The sequence below is a fragment of the Procambarus clarkii genome, chromosome 33 (genome assembly GCF_040958095.1).
Source record: "Procambarus clarkii isolate CNS0578487 chromosome 33, FALCON_Pclarkii_2.0, whole genome shotgun sequence".
NCBI lineage: Eukaryota > Metazoa > Arthropoda > Malacostraca > Decapoda > Cambaridae > Procambarus > Procambarus clarkii.
Window position 1 is genome coordinate 21751753 of NC_091182.1, and position 23750 is coordinate 21775502.

Here is a 23750-nt window from a genome sequence, read left to right on the forward strand (position 1 = left end):
AATATGTCAGGATGAGAAGAGAGGCAGAAAGACAATACGAAAATGACATCGCAAGCAAGGCAAAGACTCAGCCTAAATTGTTGCATAGCCACATTAGGAGAAAAACAACAGTAAAGGAACAGGTTATGAGATTAAGGATAGGGGCGGAAGGATTCACTACAAATGACAAGGAAGTGTGTGAGGAATTGAATAAGAAATTCCAGGAGGTCTTCACCTTAGAACAAGGAGAAATTCCAGAGGTAAGTGAGGGAATAGCTAACCAGGAACCACTGGAAGAGTTTGAGATTACCAGTGGGGAAGTAAGGAAGTGTTTACTAGAGTTGGACGTGACGAAGGCTATAGGCCCAGATGGAATCTCCCCTTGGGTTCTAAAGGAAGGAGCAAGAGAACTGAGCCTACCACTCTCCATAGTGTATAACAAATCACTGGCAACAGGGGAACTGCCAGATACTTGGAAAGCAGCTAACGTAGTCCCGATATACAAGAAAGGGGATAGACAGGAGGCACTGAACTACAGGCCAGTGTCCCTAACCTGCATACCATGCAAGCTGATGGAGAAGATTGTGCGAAAAAAACTAGTGGAGCATCTGGAGCGAAGGAACTTTGTAACACAGCATCAACATGGGTTCAGGGATGGCAGGTCCTGCCTCACAGGGTTACTTGAATTCTACGACCAGGCAACAAAAATAAGGCAAGAAAGAGAAGGGTGGGCAGACTGCATATTTTTGGATTGTCAGAAAGCCTTTGATACAGTGCCACACAAGAGGCTAGTGCGAAAGTTGGAGATGCAGGCTGGAGTGAGAGGGAAGGTACTCCGGTGGATAGAGGAATACCTAAGCAACAGGAGACAACGAGTCTGTGTGAGGGGTGAGGTCTCAGATTGGCGAGACGTCACAAGTGGAGTCCCGCAGGGGTCAGTCCTTGGACCTATACTGTTTCTGGTATATGTAAATGATCTCCCAGAGGGTATAGATTCGTTCCTCTCAATGTTTGCCGACGATGCAAAAATTATGAGGAGGATTGAAACAGAGGATGATAGTAGGAGGCTACAAGATGACCTGGATAGACTGAGTGAATGGTCCAACAAATGGCTGTTGAAGTTCAACCCGAGTAAATGCAAAGTAATGAAACTAGGCAGTGGAAACAGGAGGCCAGGCACAGGATACAGAATAGGAGATGAAGTACTTAATGAAACAGACAGAGAGAAAGATCTAGGAGTTGATATCACACCAAACCTGTCTCCTGAAGCCCACATAAAGAGAATAACGTCTGCGGCATATGCGAGGCTGGCTAACATCAGAACGGCGTTCAGGAACCTGTGTAAGGAATCATTCAGAATCTTGTACACCACATATGTAAGACCAATCCTGGAGTATGCGGCCCCAGCATGGAGCCCGTACCTTGTCAAGCACAAGACGAAGCTGGAAAAAGTCCAAAGGTATGCTACTAGACTAGTCCCAGAACTAAGAGGCATGAGTTATGAGGAAAGGCTGCGGGAAATGCACCTCACGACACTGGAAGACAGAAGAGTAAGGGGGGACATGATCACAACCTACAAAATCCTCAGGGGAATCGACCGGGTAAACAAGGACGAACTTTTCAACACTGGTGGGACGCGAACAAGGGGACACAGGTGGAAGCTGAGTACCCAAATGAGCCACAGAGACGTTAGAAAGAACTTTTTCAGTGTCAGAGTAGTTAGCAAATGGAATGCATTAGGAAGTGATGTGGTGGAGGCTGACTCCATTCACAGTTTCAAATGTAGATATGATAGAGCCCAATAGGCTCAGGAATCTGTACACCAGTTGATTGACGGTTGAGAGGCGGGACCAAAGAGCCAGAGCTCAACCCCCGCAAGCACAATTAGGTGAGTACAATTAGGTGAGTACATACACACACACACATACACACACACACACACACACACACACACACACACACACACACACACACACACACACACACACACACACACACACACACACACACACCCACACACACACACACACACACACACACACACACAATGTCTTGTGACCATCGTGTTGGGTGGACGTGGGTTGGGAGCTCCTGGGTCACTAGTGGAGTGGGAGGGGTAATCAGGCAACTTCGAAGTGAAAAAGACTATAAGTGAATGTACAAGTGAATGAAAAAACCTTGGGTTTTGACCAGAGCCATAAGGTAGTGAAGAAAAACAGTTTAATTAGCGTAATTCAAAATAGTTGAGGAAATACTGTGCAGTGTGGAAGCAGCAGACATCACCGACCTCTGACCGCGTGACCTCACCTCGCAGCAACCCTTCTACCACCACGTGGGACGACGATTGGAGATTCACTCACCTATTGTGTTGGCAGATTGTGCAAGGTATTGAGGAGCGCCTTTTTGGCTAGATTGTTACTGCAATGACTAGAAGGGGTTCAAGGTCAATCACCAGCAGGGATGAGGAGGAGGACAGATTTATAGACAAATTAATAGGGAAATTTGTAGAGAGAAGGAGTGATTGGTTGGAGGATCTAATCCAGGGGATTAAAAGTGAGGTATTTCAGCAAATACAGGATGCGGTAGAGAGGCAGAAACAAGAATTTATGCTCTATGTTCAGGAAGAGATTAGGAAGGGAAGAGAGGACTGGGAGAGGGAATGTGCTCGTATCACAAACGAATTAGGAAGGATTAGCAGCATGGCTAAGGATAGAGGAGTAATGGGGGATGGGTTAGTGACTGCGGTTGGGATGGGGAATCCCCAGGGGACAGGCTACCAGCATGACAATGAATTACTGAGGAGACGGTCTATTATAATACATGGATTATTCGAATCTAGGGCACCAACAAGACAAGAGAGAATAGAAACAGAAAAATACGAATTGCACGAGATATTGAGGTGTATTGGTGCAGAGATGGCAGAACGCGAGGTGGATATCAATCGACGGGTTGGACCTTACAATTGTACCAAGAATAGACCTGTTCTGGTGCAATTCTCCAATGAGGAGGCAGTGGAGTACATAATGAGGAGCAAGCATTTACTCAGAGGAAGTGAAACCCATTACAGTGTGTTTATAGAGAGGTTTATGACGAAAGATGAGCAAACAGCCCACAAAAATAGATGGCAACAACGACACCGAAATAGTCTCTCAGGTAGTCTCACCTCCCAGGTCACATCCCAGGTCATCTCCCAGGGCACCTCCCAGGTCACCTCCCAGGTCGCATCCTCCCCAACTCAGCCCTCCTATACATCCCCCCTGCCTCAGCCTCCCACAACCCCCCTGTCCCTTCCACATTTGCACCTCCACAACGATTCCCCTGCCCCTGCTACATCACACTTGTCAGCGACCCCAGTGGGTCAAGCCATGCCCTCCCCAAACCCACCTTCCCATCCCCCCTCCCCAAATACCCCTTCCCACTCCCCTGCCCCTTCTACCCCATTGACTTCAATTCCATCTACTCCATCCCAGCTTCCACTGCACCCCTCTTCCACTCACCCCCAAACCCCACCCAACCCTCACCCCTCCTATGCACCTCCAGCCCACATTTAACCCCCTCACCTTGTGACCCCCTAACACCTTCCCCCATCTCCCTCTTCCCCTCTTCTACCCTAAAACCCCCACCTACCCCCGATTCCCCCCTAACTAATATACCCTCTCTTCCACTCCCAGCACCCATGCTCCATTCTCATCTCAGCTCTCCGCCCTCAGTATCCCTCTTCCCCCCAACCTCTCAACCTCTATCTGACTCTCAGTCTCACTCTATTTCTCAACCCCCCTATGCTATTCAGACCCCTAACTTTCAGACCCATTATGCCCTTCCTACCCCCCTAGATGCCCAGACCCCATTCGCCTACCAGGCACTCCCAGGCACCCCCCTAGCACCCCCCCACTCACCCCCACAGCCCCCACTTGCCCCCCAGACACCCCCCAGTTCCCCCCAGACCCCTGGTGAAAGGGGGAACTCTGACACCCGAGTTTCCAAGAAGAGTCTCAAGGTTTGGTACACCAATGCTGATGGGGTAACCAATAAAGCAGAAGAGATAAAAGAAAGAGTTAGTGAGGCAGACCCAGACATAGTGGCAATAGTGGAAACTAAAATAAATGGCATGATCTCGGATGCAATCTTTCCAGAGGGGTACCAGGTGATAAGAAAAGAAAGGACACAGAGACAGGGAGGAGGAGTGGCACTACTAATAAAGCGGAAATGGAAGTTTGATGAGCTGGAAAATCCGGGTACCAATGAAAGCACAAGCTTCATACATGGAACTCTGACAGTGGATGGGAAGAAGATTGTAATCTTGATACTCTACAATCCCCCACCAAACAGTAGAAGGCCCAGGCAGGAGTACGAGGACAGCAACAAGACATGTATGGATGAACTGCAGAGGGCAGCAACTTTAGCGCATAGAATGAGAGCGAAGCTGCTATTCATGGGGGACCTAAATCACGGAGAGATAAATTGGGAAACGAGGAATCCCCATGGCGGGGAGGAGACCTGGGGAGCGAAGCTGGTAGACGTTATTGACAGGAATTTCCTAACACAGCATGTGAAAGAAGATACTAGGGAAAGAGGAGGGGATACGCCCAGCCTATTAGATCTCATTATCACTCAGAATGTAGAAGACATCGAGCAGTTGGAACATGAAATACCACTAGGAGCTAGTGACCATTGTGTCCTAGTCTTTGACTACATGATGGAGCTTAAAATTGTGACCAAAGGACAAGAGGTCCGGGAAAGGAGACTTGATTACAGAAAAGGGGACTACAGAAGGATAAGGGACTACCTGGGAGAAGTGCAGTGGGAGGAAGAACTTAGAGGAAAAACAGTGCAAGGTATGATGAACCAAGTCATATTGAAATGAAAGGAGGCTGAAGATAGATTTATTCCAACAATAAAGGAAAAAAGCAGGAGGGAATATAATAACCCATGGTTTAATAGACAGTGTCAGGAAGCAAAGGTGAGAAGCAGGAGGGAGTGGAGGAAGTACAGAAGACAAAGGACAGAGGACAACAGGATTAGATGTAACAGAGCTAGGAATGATTACATTAACATAAGACGAGTGTCGGAAAGAAATTATGAGAACGATATTGCAGTCAAAGCGAAAAAGCAACCAAAATTACTACATAGCCATATAAGAAGGAAGATGTCGGTAAATGACCAAGTGACAAGACTGAGGAAAACAGAAGGGGCATATACAGAAAGCGACAAGGAAATCTGCGAGGTACTGAATGCAAAATTCCATGGAGTGTTCACAACCGAGCCTGAGCAGCTCCCATTGTTAGAAGAGATTACCCAAGATGAAAGACTATCGGATATAGAGGTGACAGCAGAGGATGTAATGAAACAGTTGACAACACTGGATGCAAATAAAGCTGTTGGACCAGACAAAGTATCACCGTGGATACTCAAAGAGGCAGCGCAGGCTCTCAGCGTGCCTCTGGCAATGATCTTTAATGAGTCACTTATGTCGGCAGAATTGCCCAGTTGCTGGAAGGAGGCAAATGTCGTACCGATTTTCAAAAAGGGTGATAGGGAGGAGGCACTTAACTACAGACCCGTATCACTGACAAGCATCCCCTGCAAAATACTTGAAAGAATAATTAGGCTAAGACTTGTTGAGCACCTGGAGAGCATTGGGTTTGTAAACAAGCACCAACATGGGTTCTGGACAGGGAAATCATGCCTAACAAACCTTTTAGAATTCTATGATAAAGTAACAAGGATAAGGCAGGACAGAGAAGGCTGGGCAGACTGCATATTTCTTGACTGCCAAAAGGCCTTTGATACGGTACCGCACATGAGACTGCTATACAAACTTGAGAGGCAGGCAGGAGTAAGCGGAAAGGCCCTAGTATGGGTGAAGAACTACCTAACAGGAAGGAGCCAGAGGGTAATGGTAAGGGGCGAAAAGTCGGACTGGCGAACAGTAACAAGTGGAGTACCTCAAGGATCGGTGCTGGGACCAATCCTCTTTCTAATTTACGTAAATGATATGTTTACAGGAGTGGAATCATACATGTCAATGTTTGCAGATGACGCAAAATTAATGAGAAGAGTTGTGACAGACGAGGATTGTAGGATCCTCCAAGAGGACTTAAACAGGCTGCAGAGATGGTCAGGGAAATGGCTACTGGAGTTTAACACCAGTAAATGTAAAGTTATGGAAATGGGATCAGGTGACAGGAGACCAAAGGGACAGTACACAATGAAGGGGAACAGCCTACCTGTAACGATTCGAGAAAGAGACCTGGGAGTGGATGTGACACCTAATCTAACTCCTGAGGCACATATAAATAGGATAACGACAGCAGCGTACTCTACACTGGCGAAAATTAGAACTTCATTCAGAAACCTAAATGAGGAAGCTTTTAGGGCGCTTTACACTGCCTACGTGAGACCCGTCTTAGAGTATGCCGCGCCATCATGGAGCCCCCACCTGAAGAAACACATAAAGAAACTGGAGAAGGTTCAGAGGTTTGCGACGAGGCTTGTCCCAGAGCTACGAGGGATGGGATATGAAGAGCGGCTGAAGGAACTGAACCTTACGACAATAGAGAAAAGAAGGGAGAGAGGAGATATGATAGGGACAAATAAAATACTCAGGGGAATTGACAAAGTGGAAATAGATGAAATGTTCACACGTAATAATAACAGAACGAGGGGACATGGGTGGAAACTGGAAACTCAGATGAGTCACAGAGATGTTAGGAAGTTTTTTTTAGCGTGAGAGTAGTAGAAAAATGGAATGCACTTGGGGAACAGGTTGTGGAAGCAAATACTATTCATACTTTTAAAACTAGGTATGATAGGGAAATGGGACAGGAGTCATTGCTGTAAACAACCGATAGCTAGAAAGGCGGGATCCAAGAGTCAATGCTCGATCCTGCAAGCACATATAGGTGAGTACATATAGGTGAGTACACACACACACACACACACACACACACACACACACACACACACACACACACACACACACACACACACACACACACACACACACACACACACACACACACACAGGGGGGTAGGGGCCTCGTAGCCTGGTGGATAGCGCGCAGGACTCGTAATTCTGTGGCGCGGGTTCGATTCCCGCACGAGGCAGAAACAAATGGGCAAAGTTTCTTTCACCCTAAGTGCCCCTGTTACCTAGCAGTAAATAGGTACCTGGGAGTTAGTCAGCTGTCACGGGCTGCTTCCTGGGGTGTGTGTGTGTGTGTGGTGTGGAAAAAAAAAAAAAAAAAAAAAAAAAAAAAAGTAGTTAGTAAACAGTTGATTGACAGTTGAGAGGCGGGCCGAAAGAGCAAAGCTCAACCCCCGCAAAAACACAACTAGTAAACACAACTAGTAAACACACACACACACACACACACACACACACACACACACACACACACACACACACACACACACACACACACACACACACACACATACATACATTTAGGCGTGTGTCTAAGTCCCTCTATAGTCGAACTACTAACCTCCAGCATGCAGCAGTTGACTAACTCTTGGGTACCTATTTATTGCTATGTGAACAGAACCATTGTGTGAAAGAAAACGTTCCGAGCCATTGTAGCCCTGCCTGGGAATCGAACCCGAGATTCCCAACTGCCAGTCAAAACCGAAGCCTGCTGCACTACATAGATCTTTATCCTCTATATGAGATTATGGGATAATGTATAGGGATGCATAATTCATATGATTCTCAAGTCATTTCACAAACATCGCTGACACGGTGTTTAAAAAGCTTAGTGAAATATAATTTTGCTTAGATCGGTGGCAGAGAAGGTGTATTAGTTTTGTAACACATCGCTCCCAAGGAATATTCCAGCGTAAACACACCTGCCTGCAAACTCTCTAGTTTAACATGTAATTTCTTCTAGACGGACGTTTTCCTACAATCCTTCAGTTTTTACAATGTCTTCAAAGAAAACGGACAATTATTTAAGGGCGACTAGCATAATTTTAATATTCAATGCGAAATCTAAAGTAATTTTTGGACTCTTGATACAACTTTGATGAGGAGTGGACGTCTGTACATGTCCTCTACTTACGGGCGTCCAGAAAACATGGCGCAGTTTTAAACCATTTGGTCTCGATACTGCAGTCAGGAATGCCTCATCAGCGACCCAGATTTATATATTTACTTATATACAAGAAAGTACAATAGGTTTGTGAGAGTATTTATTTATTTATTTATTTATTTATTTATTTATTTATTTATTTATTTATTTATTTATTTATTTATACTAGAATATACAATGGGTTTATGAGAGTACATAGCATTGATGTTTTTACATTCTTGTAAAGCCACTAGCACGCAAGGCGTTTTTCGTTACATAGCATTTTTATTTTATTTTATTTTATTTATATATATACAAGAAGGTACATTGAGATTGTGAGGATACATAGCATAGTAATTATATTCTTGTAAAGCCACGTACGCGCAGCGTTTCGGGCAGGTCCTTAATCTAAGAAAATTTTAAGTAGGTAAATACTTGCAAAATTTATAAAAATGATAAAAGTTACATAGCAAGAAAAAAAATAAAAGATGAAAGAAAATTGTAGGTATATTAAAGCACATAGGTAGCTCAGATTGATTGCAATGACAGCTTGAATGGTAGTTTAACAAAAATAATAGGCACAATATAGCATATGGCTAGCACATAAAAGAAGACAGCAATGAACACAATGATAAGGTTGTTTGGATTAAGTACATAAAGATTGGGAGATTTGGTAACACTAGATACAGAGCAAATTTAAAGCTCAGTGTAGGAAACTATGAAGATGAAATTAGGTACTTTTTGTCTTTGTTTTTAAATGAGGCAAAAGTTTGACAGCTTTTCAATTCACTAGGGAGTGAGTTCCATAGACTAGATCAATTAATTTGCATAAAGTGTTTACAGAGATTAAGTTTGACCCTGGGGATATCAATGAGATATTTATTTCTGGTGTGGTGATAATGGGTCCTATTACATCTGTCCAGGAAGAGTTTCAGAGCATGGTTTGCATTTAAGAACAGGGTTTTGTAAATGTAGTTGACACAAGAGAATGTGTGGAGGGAGTTAATATTTAGCAAGTTAAGGGATTTAAACATGGGAGCTGAGTGTTGTCTGACAGCAGAGTTTGTTATTATTCTGATAGCAGATTTTTGCTGGGTGATGATGGGCTTAAAGTGGTTTGCAGAGGTAGATCCCCATGCACAGATACCATAATTAAGATAGGGATAGATTAGTGCATAATATAGTGAGAGGAGAGCAGAGTTAGGAACATAATATCTTATTTTGGAGAGTATACCAACTGTTTTAGAGACTTTCTTAGTTATGTGTTGAATGTGGGTGCTGAAGTTGAGTCTCTTGTCTAGGAATAGGCCAAGAAACTTTCCATCATTTTTATTACTGATGTTAATGTTGTCTATCAGTAGCTGAATTGCATTCGCTGATTTGCTTCCAAATAAGATGTAGTAGGTCTTTTCTATGTTTAGTGTTAGTTTGTTGGTTGACATCCATAAGTCGACTTTTTTAAATTCATTATTCACAACATTATTTAGTGTATGTGGGTTGGGGTCTGAATAGATGAGGGTAGTATCATCAGCAAACAATATAGGTTTAAGAATATTAGAGACATTAGGCAGATCATTTATATATATATATATATATATATATATATATATATATATATATATATATATATATATATATATATATATATATATATATATATATATATATACAAAAAATTTGTGAGGGTACCACCTCTGGTGCCAATGTGAGGACCCATAGCCTCGGAGAAGAAAATAAAAAGTATTCAAAGGAGACCTTGTGGTTTCTCACTGAACACTAATATTATCTTCTCCTACCACTCCCATTCTTTTGTATGTACATATATATTTGCTTTATTTGAACTTTGTTACAAAAAAGGAGTTACATATAGGTTACAAAGATGGTTATCATAGGTTGTCAAGTTCCTCCAGCTCCTCAGATGGCGGGCAGGAACCCTGGATGCAGTGCGCATTTCCCCTCTGTATCGCCACGCTGAGGCGCTGGAAAAGAAAGCTGGCAGCTCTAGGGTCCCTTGTTGTTTCAATGAACCTAGAACCCAGTTCCTTCAAAAAACTGGTAGCACTTTTACCCCAGGCGCCGAGTGTCTCAGAAGCAATGGGGACAAAATTGTAGTGGTGATCCAATTCTTTATACTTATGGGATTTGGCTGCTTCCCTGTGGGTGGCAGCGCCACCTGGTTGTGCAACACTGAGGTTAATGTAGGTGTTAGCCAGGGTTGATACACTGTGATACCATCCAGGCGACCAATAAGAGCATCAGAGTTACGGGGCGTTAGGTAACGGGGCTCTCTTTCAGCTGGGCATCCAGCTGTGGTGAGGCTCCTCTTGATGATGTCATTAACTTCCCTGTGCCTCGAGTGCCATATATATATATATATATATATATATATATATATATATATATATATATATATATATATATATATATATATATGTATATATATATATATATATATATATATATATATATATATATATATATATATATATATATATATATATATATATATAAGAAATAGAAGAGGTCCTAAGATGCTGCCCTGTGGCACTCCAACGGTTATTGGTAGAGTGGAAGAGGCTGTATCATTGATGGTTACACATTGGTGTCTGTCACTAAGATAGGATCGGATATAGTCCAGGGCAAGGCTTCGGATTCCATAATGCTGGAGTTTAATAAGAGGTAGTTGTGATTAACAGTATCAAAGGCTTTTCTTAGGTCAATGAAGAGTCCAATCGGAAACTCATTTTTGTCAAGGGCTGAGTAGATTACGTCAAGGAGACTAATGATTGCATCATTGGTGCTCTTTTGGGACCGGATGCCAAACTGGCAGGGGCTGAGTGTATCGAATTTTACGAGGTAGAAATAGAGCTGTTTGTAGATAATTTTTTCAAATATTTTTAATAGAATGGGTAGGTTTGATATTGGTCATTAATTGTTTATGTCCGCTGGATTGCCTCCTCTATGGACTGGCGTTACTCTTGTTTTTTAAGGATATCAGGAAAGGTGTGACATTATATAGATTTGTTGAACAGTAGGGCTATGGGTGGCGCAAGGGCATGGGAGGCGCTCTTGTATACAATGGACGGAATTTCACTGGTGTTCCCTGCCTTGGTTTTTAGAGAGTGTATGTTGGACACAACATCTGCCGGGCTGACTGGTGAAAGGAGAAGATAGTTTGGATAGCTGCCTGAGAAATATTTGTTAATATGTGTTTGAGTTTGTGGGATTTTACTGGCAAGATTAGCACCAACCGATGAAAAGAAGCTATTAAATTCATTTGCCATTTCTAAATCAGTTGACGGTGTATACCCATCCTTATAGAGTTTTATTTGGTTATGTGAGTGTTGTTTAGTTCCTAGGATACTAGAAATAGTTTTCCATGTGCTTTTCATGTTGCCTTTTGCTTCATTGAATCTATTCACATAATATGAAAGTTTTGCCTTTCTTATGATACTGGTAAGCATCGATAAATACCTTTTAACTACTTCCTTTGAAACTAGGCCAATCCTAAGTTTCTTTTCATATTCATGTTTCTTGTTGATTGAGTTGAGAATGCCACTTGAGAGCCATGGATTGTTTAATCTTTTGTCAGTTACTTGCTTTGTAAGAAGGGGACAATGAAGGTTATAGAGACTTAGAGTTTTGGAGAGGAAGAGGTTAGCTAATGAATTTATATCCTGAGTATTATTGAATTCAGAATCCCAGTTAATATTGTGAAGTGAATTTGTAAAATTGCCTAAAGCTGATTCACTGTGTAACCTGAATGTAAGTTTCTTGCTTTTTGGTGGTGTAATGTCCATGTTCGCTATGAGAAAGGTAGAATAGTGGTCAGTTGTCCTGTCGTAGATTATACCAGATACAAGGAGGAGCTGTTATGTTAGTCCATATGTGATCCAAAGTAGTGACTGATGTTTGAGTGACTCGGGTAGGTTTGGTGATTGTGGGGATTAGCATACAGGAGTTCATGCTGTTGAGGAAATAGTCAAGTCGAGGGCAATTTTGTTGACCCAGGTCAATATTGAAGTCTCCTCCCAGAATGATGTGGTTTTTGTTGAGATTGTTGCTTATAATAAGATTCCTCAGGTTATCTGAGAATGAAGCTATGTTAGTATTGGGAAATCTATAGATGGCTCCACTAGTCAAGGAGGATTTAAGGGATTTAATTGTAAACTGAGCAAAAGTATATTCACAGTAGTCATCTCTATCACTAATGACACTGTTGCAGATAAATGTATCTCGGTAATATATAGCTGTGCCCCCACCTTTTTTATTAGTCCTACAGTTGTGAATGGCTTTATAACCAGCTAAATTGTAGATTTGGGTATAGTCTTTATTTAGCCAAGTTTCTGTTAAAATAATGAACGATAAGTTAGTACCTAGTGCTGTGAGTAATGCATTTATATCGTCAAGATGTTTACCAAGTGATCTAACATTTTGGTTGTAAACTAATAAGAAGGTGCTATTTTGGAGTTTGTTTTTTGCCTGGTGTGCTGTGTAATACTTGCAATAATGATGATCAATGTGCTGGTTGGTGTAGATATGAGACAGAAGTTTTTGATCAGGATCAATATCAGTGTGCATGGAAATGCAGAGGGATCACGATACAATAAGACAAGCAATTACAGAAACAGTTAAATACTAAATCTGCTGTAAAAACAAAGTAATTATAGCAAAACACAAGAATAGAAGCAAATACACATAAAATAGTAACAAATTAGAAGTAAAATAAAGATCCACTAGATAGCCAGGAAGGACACAGAAGTTAGATAAAAGAAAAAACAAAAAATCAGTAAAGACTGACAATATAAATGTAAAATAAAAAAAATAATAAGAAAAATAATAATCATAAAGTAAAATGATCTTAAAGATAATTAGCTTAGTAATGGTTAATTAAAATCCTATAATTAGTATGAACCTAAGAAAACAAAGTGAGCTCAAATAGATAATTCCAAAAAAAAGGACATATAAATCTAAGTAAATTTAGAAATTTACTCTAAGATAAGTCTAAGTGTAAAAATAAACAGGGTGAGAGTATATTTATGTGGAAGATTTTACTATGGTACTGAGGTAGATGCTTATATAAACAATTATACTATTAATTAATTCCAATAAATGATTACTAAGAAACAAGTTCCAAGTTACTTAAATATAACAGGGTACTAAAGAACCCTAGGTTTAGTGACAAGGGGATTAACTAAGAACAAGTAATTAAGAGTAAAAAAACAAGAAATGTCAACAACAAAGATGACAAAAAAACAGAGCTTAAGTATACTTTGGTAGGATATGAGACTACAAATTATGTTCTGGTTATTCAGTTGTTATCCAACAGTCATCCAGGAAAGAAGTGAGCTGTGCTTCAGTGGTTATGACAAGTTTTTCCAGAGACAGTCTTCCTAGCTATTATTTTACCATCTCGCACAAAACAATGTTTAATTGCAGTGAATCTTTTGCAGATTCCACGTAGTTTAAATAAGAGATTTTGTCTGAATCTGGTTAGACATTCGTTCACATAAACATTGGATTTCTTAATGACTGCAGCAGTGGTAAGGTCTGACTTGCGGGAGCAGCTGTCTAACTTCACACGATTTTTTCTGTTATTTGTACCAGATGATTTCGTACCCACTCGATAAGCTGACTTGATGTCACTTGCTTGGATTGAATAATTCATCTTAGTACGCAATTCGTGGATCACGATGTCAGCACAGTCTTCTTTGTCAGTTTCATGGGGAAAATCATAAGATGAGATGATGACAGAATCCAGGAGCTTAAGTTGGTCTGATTCGTCTTGGGTTGCAGTGTGTTGCTGTTGTAGGGAGTTAAAATGGTTCTCAAACTTTTGTAACATCTCGTCTTGCTTCGTAGAGGTTTCTGCTGCTTTAAAGTTAGTAACCGAGATCTGAAGAGAGCTTAATTCCTGTTCAAGGTGGCCGACTCTGGCAGACAGATCTTGGTTAATCTTGTGCATGGCCAAAGCATCACTCTGTAGGTTCATTATCAAGGCCGACTGCTCTCAGATACATGATGACATTTGGTCATCATGTATCTGAGTCAATAATTTGAGCCATGGATTATCAGCGAAACGCTGAAGTCGGAACATGGGGAGGCAGCTAGTTTAAGTTGCTCCATATGGTTACATAACTTAAGTTGCTCCATATGGTTACATAACTTAAGTTGCTCCATATGGTTACATAACTTAAGTTGCTCCATATGGTTACATAACTGTTGCATGGCTCGAGTCGGTGACGACGCTCCACTCAGCTTGGAAGGTTTGTTATTGTTGTCGAAGGAAGAGTCGGTGCCCCCCCCCCGGCAGTCACTAAGGGGAACACAGCTGCATTATTCCTGTTGCTAGCATGGCTGGTTGGGTTCATCCTGATAGGTGTGCTATCTTTCTTTGCGGCCTTACCGAGCTTAGAATTGTTTTGCATGGTAGCAGGAGAAATGTACGCAGGCAGATGGGGTAGACTCGTTGATGTGGCAGCAGCGAACGTCAGGTTCAGCTTCCTCCAGGGAGCAACACTAATGAGGTCGAGATGAGCTAGTAGGTTGGTTTTGTCGTATATTTCGATCACATTTAGGTCACTGGGTACTTAGCTGCCTTCTGGGGTTGTTACATCATGTTTGGGATGTTGTGGGCTCAAGGAGCAGCTGATAAAGTTGGAGGGGCAGCAGGGTCGTCAGGAGCGGACGAACGTTCGAGTTGAATCATTGGTGTTCTTGCATTCTTGCAAATCCACTAACAGACATAGCGTTTCGTTTTTATGACTCAAGTTGTAATTATCGCCTGGGATTATAAATTGATAGATTTTCCGTTTTCCGATTTCCGAGCGATGAGGCGGTGTCCGGCGCTAGCTTGGTCGAAAGGTGCCGGAAGTCGGCGGGTGTTGATAGGCCCCTGATGTGCCTTTAGTGGGTCGTGTGCGTCAGGCTTATGCTTAGCCAGAGGTCACTGGAAGACATTTTTCTGTTTTTGTCCGATTGAACTCGATTATAGGGGTAGCCGTAGTGGTTCTGCCGTTAGGCCGCGACAGAGTTTACGGGACGCCTGACACCTTATCGTCAGGGTTCACTGGGGTCTCCCTCCTGGTTTTCTGTTGGGGTTGGGGTTCGTCGTTCGCCTCCCCGGGAGTCCCAGGGAGTCTCCGGGGGTCACCGAACATCTGCTTGACATGGGAATGTAATTATCAAGAGAAAGCACTAAGCAGTTACGAGTATATAGGTTAATGTTGAGAAATAACAGTGTATTTATTTTCCGCAACGGACATCACATTTCCACCTACAAACGACGTTTGAAAAGTCGCAAAATTTTGTGTTGTATCGTACAAATGAGCACCAGAGCACTTGTGCTCTCCTGGCTCACCACATTGTAAAGGATAATTTTCTCAGAGTTTACATTAATTTTCTCACCTTTAGCAGAATGAACAATTTGAAATATAAATCTTGCTAGTGATCTGATTTGTTCTTGTGGTGTTAGACCCGTACTTGATTCCCTGCCAACGGCAGACGTCTGGACTCGTTTCTTCCTCCTTTATTGCAGTTTTCGCTTCCTTAAGGCAGTGTTCTGAGGCAGAGGGCACGTGGACAGTGGAGGAGGTGTAGGAGAGTAGTTGAGAAGGGCAGGCGGCCAATAGAAAAGGGCAGCCAGGCAATGGAGGAAGGCAGGCTGCCAGTGGAGAAAGGAAGACAGTCAGTGGAGGAAGGAAGAGGGCAGTGGAGGAAGGCAGGAGGGCAGAGGAGGAAGGCAGGAGGGCAGTGAAGGAAGGCAGGAGGGCAGTGGAGGAAGGCAGGAGGGCAGTGGAGGAAGGCAGGAGGGCAGTGGAGGAAGGCAGGAGGGCAGTGGAGGAAGGCAGGAGGGCAGTGAAGGAAGGCAGGAGGATAGTGGAGGAAGGCAGAAGGATAGTGGAGGAAGGCAGGAGGACAGTGGAGGAAGGCAGGAGGATAGTGGAGGAAGGCAGGAGGACAGTGAAGGAAGGCAGGAGGACAGTGGAGGAAGGCAGGAGGATAGTGGAGGAAGGCAGGAGGACAGTGGAGGAAGGCAGGAGGACAGTGGAGGAAGGCAGGAGGATAGTGGAGGAAGGCAGGAGGACAGTGGAGGAAGGCAGGAGGATAGTGGAGGAAGGCAGGAGGACAGTGGAGGAAGGCAGGAGGACAGTGGAGGAAGTCAGTGGAGAAGGGCAGGCGGGTAGTGGAGAAGGGCAGGCGGGTAGTGGAGAAGGGCAGGCGGGTAGTGGAGAAGGGCAGGCGGGTAGTGGAGAATGGCAGGCGGGTAGTGGAGAAGGGCAAGCGGGAAGTAGAGAAGGGCAGGCGGGTAGTGGAGGAAGGCAGGCGGGCAGTTTAGTAGGGCAGAAGAGCAGAGGAGTAGGATAGGGGAGCAGCGCAATAGGCTGGTGGGAGGGAAGGGAAGGGAACTATCAGGGGAAAGCGCCAAGCCATTACGACTATATAGCACTTGGAAGGGGTCAGGATAAGGGTTTGGATGGGACGGGGGAGGGTGGAGGAGAGAAGGAATGGTGCCCAGCCACTTGGACGTCGGGGATTGAACGCCAACCGATTCACTTCGGGTGGGGTGGGTGGGGGGGGGGGGGGGGTGGAGCAGGTTGTGGAAGGCCTGCAGGACGGAGCGACGGTCACCTGAGGAACCAGTTTCTCACTTGAGGTCATCAGCCTGCCGTCCTGCGCCTTCCACCCCCAGATCGTACCTTGCCACCCCAGCCGTGCCCACTCCACCAGACGTACCCACTCCACCTGCAGTGCTCACTCCACCTGCCGTGCTCACTCCACCTGCCGTGCTCACTCCATCTGCCGTGCTCACTCCACCTGCCGTGCTCACTCCACCTGCCGTGCTCACTCCACCTGCCGTGCTCACTCCACCAGCCGTGCCAACTCCACCAGCCGTGCCAGCTCCACCTGTGGCGTCCTCTATTATAGTTTTTTTACTCCATATACTAAATCATTGTTTTTGAAACTGCACAATCACATGATTTCTCCAATTCCCAGGTACTGCCCACTCTTCCGCGTCTTCTGGCAGATTCTTATCATCAGTTCATCATCATTTCTGCCACATGTCTATTTTCCATATATCTCCTTCCATATATCTCCTTCATATATCTCCTTCCATATATCTCCTTCCATATCTCCTGCCATATACCTCCTTCCATATATCTCCTTCATATATCTCCTTCCATATATCTCCTTCCATATATCTCCTTCCATATCTCCTGCCATATACCTCCTTCCATATATCTCCTTCCATATATCTCCTTCCATGTATATCCTACCATATATCTTCTGCATATTGCCAGTAACACTCTTCTAAGATCAGCAACACTAATCGCTTTAATTTTTCCAATCATTCGTCAATGTTGTCCTTATTATGGTTACAATTTTTTTTTCTGTATATTTTAGATATTTTCTTTAGCGAAAAATATTTGCCCATGATGGATGTCAGGCTGCGAGCAGCCGCTTCCAACAGCCTGGTTGTCCAGTCCAGCAACCAGGAGGCCTGGTCAGGGACCGGACCGCGGGGACGTTGAGGCCCGAAATCAACTCAAAGTATGATAATATGTGATTTTTCGATACATTTGTCATAAATCTCCTTACTGAACTACAAAATACATTTTTTAATTTTTTGCTTTCTTTCATTGTATCTCAGCTCCTCATTTGTAGTTTTTTATATTTATCTGTTCATGTCATATAATCTCATCGTATTTAATTTTTTCCGTTACCTTTATTTTTCGATTCGCTATTAATTCATGTAATTGACGTCCCTCGTGTCGTCAACTGGTCTCACCACTTGCTCATCCCACCAGGCAGTTCCTCTCACTTGCCTCCCTCACTCCTCATCCCACCAGGCAGTTCCTCTCACTTGCCTCCCTTACTCCTCATATTGACCTCACCTGACAGTATGGCACTCTGATGTCCAAGAGGTACCTGAGAATCATCTGTTCAGAGTCTCTTACTTAACTCTTACTTAAAGGTTACTAAAATCTTTCCTCCTGTATTCCTGCAATCGACTTCTTACTTACAAATTCTTAACTTTTGTACACCTACTCTCAGTTTCTTAATTTTGTACTCTTTTTCTCAGCTTCTTACGTTTGTACTCTTAATTTCAACTTATTTTAGTTCTCTTACTTTTGTATTCTTACTTTTTTACTCTCACTTTCTACTTCTTATTTTTGTACTCTTACTTTCATCTTCTTACTTTCAGCTCTTGGATCCATGATACACGGGTCCATGATACACGGGACCATGATACACGGGACCATGATACACGGGTCCATGATACATGGTCCATAATACATGGGTTCATGATACACGGGTCCATGACACACGGGTCCATGATACACGGGTCCATGATACACGGGACCATGATACACGGGTCCATGATACATGGTCCATAATACATGGGTTCATGATACACGGGTCCATGACACACAGGTCCATGATACACGGGTCCATGATACACGGGTCCATGATACATGGTCCATAATACATGGGTTCATGATACACGGGTCCATGATACATGGGTCCATGATACATGGGTCCATGATACACGGGTCCATGATACATGGGTCCATGATACACGGTCCATGATACTTGGGTCCATGATACACGGGTCCATGATACACGGGTTCATGATACATGGGTCCACGAAACATGGGTCCACGATACACAGGTCTATGATACACAGGTCCATAATACACGGGTCCATGATACACGGGTCCATGATAGATAGTTCCACGATACACGGGTCCATGATACACGGGTCCATGATACACGGGTCCATGATACCTGGGTCCATGACACACGGGTACATGATACATGGGTCCATGATACACGGGCCCATGATACATGAATCCATGATACATGGGTCCATGATACATGGGTCTAAGATACACGGGTCCATGATACATTGGTCTATGATACACGGGTCCATGATACATGAGTCCATGATACACGGGTCTATGATACATGAGTCCATGATACATGGGTCCATGATACGCGGGTCCATGATACATGAGTCCATGATACACGAGTCCGTGATACATGGGTTCATGATACATGTGTCCATGATATACGGGTCGATGATACATGGGTCCATGATACATGGGTCCATGATACACGGGTCCATGATACATGGGCCCATGATACATGGGCCCATGATACACGGGTCCATGATACATGGGTCCATGATACATGGGTCTATGATACACGGTCCATGATACATGGATCCATGATACACGGGTCCATGATACATTGGTCCATGATACATGGGTTCATGATACAGATACACGGGTCCATGATACATGGGTCCACGAAACATGGGTCCACGATACACAGGTCTATGATACACGGGTCCATGATACACGGGTCCATGATACACGGGTCCATGATAGATAGTTCCACGATACACGGGTCCATGATACACAGGTCTATGATATACGAGTCCATGATACATGAGTCCATGATACACGGGTCCATGATACATGAGTCCATGATACATGGGTCCATGATACACGGTCAATGATACATGAGTCCATGATACAGGGGTCCATAATACATATGGGTTCATGATACAGGGGTCCATGATACATGGGTCCATGATACACGGGTCCATGATACACGGGCCTATGATACATAGGTCCATGATACACAGGTCTATGATATACGGGTCCATGATACATGGGTCCATGATACACGGGTCCATGATACATGAGTCCATGATACATGGGTCCATGATACACGGGTCCATGATTCACGGGTCTATGATACATGGGTCTATGATACACGGGTCCATGATACACGGGTCCATGATACATGGGTCTATGATACATGGGTCCGTGATACACGGTCTATGATACATGGGTCCGTGATACACGGTCTATGATACATGGGTCCATGATACATCACGTTAATGCGATTTCTTTGCACTCACCAAGTTGTGCTTTAAGGAATTGTGCTTCGGCTCTTTGGTCCCGCCTTTCAACTGTCAGTCAACTCCAACAACAAGGGCTGGAGGAACTCTTGGAACTCCTGTACCTCAGCCAGAGTACATGGCGGACTGTGCGTGCAACCCTGATTGGGCTTCAGTGGAAGCCTGTGGACCCCTTGAGGATTCAATCGAATTCCAAGTTGCAATACTTATGATCAGGTCGTGGCCGAGTTGTTTAGGGCGTAATTTTGAGAGCACCCAGTGTACAGGTTCAAATCCTCATCCTCGCCTGTCAATTTTCTCAATAATAATAATAATAATAATAATAATATTTACCTGAGGTCCACTAACACTCTAGTGGCCTCGACGAAGACAGGAAGCCGACGGTTGGTTAAAGGTTCCTCTATTTGTCCTGATGATTTTGTCAAGCTGGATTTTACAATTCAGCATTGTTTTGGCGTTTACAGCTTCGGCGGGTAGGCGGTTCCATGGGTTTATATTCCTGTGGGTGAAAAAGTATCACCCATTTTCTGTCCTACATTGTGGGGTGTTGAGCTTGAAACCGTTGTTCCTTGTTTGTGTTACATCTGAAGAATAAGTTATTTTGAAGAAGTTGTCTGAACCAATACACAAATTGTTCATTATTTTAAAAGTTTCGATGAGATTCACCCAGTCGTAATAACTTTTAATATTTTCGTTATCATCATTCCTCGTCTACTCATATTATTTACTGATATAGCTTTAAATCTATATAAGTTACATAAATATAAGTAGAATGCAAGGTTTATGATGGTAGTTTACCGAAACAAAGAATGAGGATGAATACCACTCTCTGGAGACGAAGCACCAATGTCCCTGTTGCTCGAATTACTGTTGTTCTCCCTTATAAGGATCTTGTTTGGAAGGTCTTGTGAAGAACAATCATTTTTGTTTGGTTCTACGCAGCTCTCTCCAAATTGCCTGAGAGGGAAGATGAGTAGGAGACGAAGAAGATAGGTCAAAAGGAGGTCAAGGATGAACAGGAGAGGAGAGGAGGGGGGGGGGGGGAAGAAGGGGAAGGAAAATGGGGTTCAAGTGCCAGAGGTTATGAGGGCCTACGTCGCCGTAATTATTTAACGATTATTTTATGTAAAACATAATTATTTAAAACATTGTGGTCCGCAAGGTCCTAGCGGACCACACAAATATTTTTCGAGAAAAAGCAAACAAAGAAGAAAACTATGAAGGAAAACAAAGCTGGTCTTAATTGGGGTCGCCAGCAGATAGGAAGTCGCCCGGAGAGTTTTTGTCCCAGAGCAACACATCCAGGTGTGTTTCTGATCCCGAGCAATACATCCAGGTGTGTTTCTGATCCCGAGCAATACATCCAACTGTGTTTGTTATCAAGAGCAACACATCCAGCTGTGTTTCTGATCCAGAGCAACACATTCAGCTGTGTTTCTGATCCAGAGCAACACTTCCAACTGTGTTTCTGATCCAGAGCAACACATTCAGCTGTGTTTCTGATCCAGAGCAACACATTCAGCTGTATTTCTGATCCAGACCAACACATTCAGCTGTATTTCTGATCCAGACCAACACATTCAGCTGTGTTTTTGATCCAGAGCAACACATTCAGCTGTGTTTTTGATCCAGAGCAACACATCCGGCTGTGTTTCTGACCAGGAGCAAGACATACAGCTGTGTTTTTTTACCCAGAGCAACACATCCAGCTGTGTTTCTGACCAAGAGTAACACATCCGGCTGTGTTCCTGACCCAGAGTAACACATCCAGCTAAGAAGAACTGTATTTTATTATTTTAAATCCATTTCTATAAATTCTTTATTATGCACCCCATACCCATCCCTTGGGCGGTGGTGGAAAGGGTTGAAGAGGCACATTATGGGTTCAGGAACTGATCCCCAAAGTTTGCTTAGCTTAGCAATTGACAATCTTGTGACGCTAGTTACGTAATTGTTAATATCACATACTTGCAATTAGACCCTGACAGCATACAAGCAGTACCAAATAACCAAGAGGGGGGGAACAAGGACCCCTCCCCCCCCCCCCCTCCACCGTCCTGGGAGCAACGCCCCAGAGTTTAGACATAAATCATTTATATGGTAACTCCGTCATGTTGCCCTCAACAAACCACATCAATGTTTACCGTATATGTAAATAACAGTGTAAATAACCAATTCAGATGAATTTCTGGGCAAAGTGAAACCAATTAACATTATATGTTAGAAGGAGGTTACTGGAGTGGTAGGAGACCGTGGCGTGGGCAACACTGCGGGTATATAAGACGGGGTAGTCAAGGGCAGCGTCTCAGCCTTGATCTTGACCCGGCCAGCAACATGCGTCTCTCTGTGAGTAGAAATAATGTTGTAGTAGCTCGAGAGATGCGTATTAGTGCTGGTGTGGCTGATGAGTTGTTCTTGTGCCCATACGGAGGTGTGTGTGTGTGTGTGTTGTTGTCAACCATTGTGGTTTTAACTGTATATTTTGGTGTGACTCTATTACCGTAGCGGTCCTTTGCTTTTATTGTGGCCCTGTTGTGGTCCTTTGCTTTTGTTGTGGTCCTTTGCTTCTGTTGTAGTCCTTTGCTTTTGTTGTGGTTCTGTTAGTTATCTTTTGTTTTTGTTGTTGCCCTGTTTGAGGTCCTTTGCTTTTGATGTGGACCCTTTAGTGGTCATTTGCTTTTGTTATGGCCTTATATTGTCTTTGTCTGTATGTCTGTCTATCTCTCTTTCTCCAAAAAAAGGTAACGCCCCGTCCATTGTCTAATGTGTTCTGGTCGCCCAAGACCGCCACTGCGAGAGCAGCCCGTCCTCCTAAGGTTTCCCAACGTCAAGAAAACGTTCAATTTAAAGTGTCCTCTCCTAACCTACCAGAGTACCCAAAACAGAAAACGGGACAGTATGTCACTTGTGCGAAACGGCTTTATTTTCTAGTATGACAGTTTTTGGCCTTATGTAACGCATTCGAGTGAAAAAGTGACGTTCTTTGTAAAAGGACAGACTGTGAGAGGAGCTTATTTGGTGTGAAATACTAAACAATAATAATTACCTCTTACTCTGATCAAGGACAGATTGTGAGACCTTTGAAGGGGTGAAAGAATTGTCTGGTTTATGCCAGTACGGGCAAATTAATGACACCTGGAAATTTCTGTTAATTTTCCCAAGATCTGTGAATAATGGTGCATATTACTATAAAAATATTTTGAAATGATTGTTTTGAAAATATTTTGCTGAATAGAAGGCAGTCAGTGCTAAAAATAGGTCTGAATGTTGCCCCTGGCACGCTGTTCCCTTTTGAAATCTGTCAACCCCGACCAGCCTATGTTCATCCCATACCCCAGACAATTTCCTCGGTCAATTTGGGTAACGCTTGCCCCCACCTGTGTGACCGATAATCGAACAAACAAACACATTCTTCCTTATAGTATAGATATTACTAGACAACTTGGGTCTTCCATCTGATAGACCACGTGGGTCTACCATCTGGTAGACAACCTGGGTCTACCATCTAGTAGGTCACCTGGGTCTACCCGGGTACCTAAGACATATATATCATGTGAGCCGACACCAGCCCACATGTGATTGTCCTTGTTCAAATAATTCTAAAAACTTTCCACCGATTTCGTGGGGGGAGGAGGTCGCAATGGGATCCGACTCCCTCTTAATAAGATCAATGGGACCTGACCCGCTCTACCAATGTTGGGCACCAACCCCACCACAATCCCCGTGCAAATTTGGGAAAGGGATGCCCCAGATAGCTCGATAGTGAT

The 23750-nt window shown here is 43.6% G+C and overlaps 2 protein-coding genes across 2 annotated transcripts in view; one reads left to right on the forward strand and one right to left on the reverse strand.

Moving 5' to 3' along the window:
* Positions 1–18546: 18546 nt before the first annotated feature.
* Positions 18547–19800, reverse strand: LOC123765366 (uncharacterized). The gene has a single exon (XM_045753912.2). It carries the CDS (start codon positions 19798–19800, stop codon positions 18547–18549), a length of 1254 nt encoding a protein of 417 aa, XP_045609868.2.
* A 2493-nt stretch (positions 19801–22293) lies between these two features.
* The window catches only part of LOC123765238 (uncharacterized), a 34993-nt gene continuing 33536 nt past the window's right edge, over positions 22294–23750 (forward strand). Inside the window, exon 1 of the mRNA XM_045753733.2 lies at positions 22294–22329. Coding sequence (XP_045609689.2) covers positions 22318–22329 — 12 coding nt within the window. The 5' untranslated portion in view covers positions 22294–22317. The remainder of the gene's footprint in view (positions 22330–23750) is intronic.

Coding starts and splice junctions, on each gene's coding strand:
- LOC123765366 (XM_045753912.2), bottom strand. CDS start 19,800: ATGGACCCGTGTATCATGGACCCATGTATCATGGACTCATGTATCATG.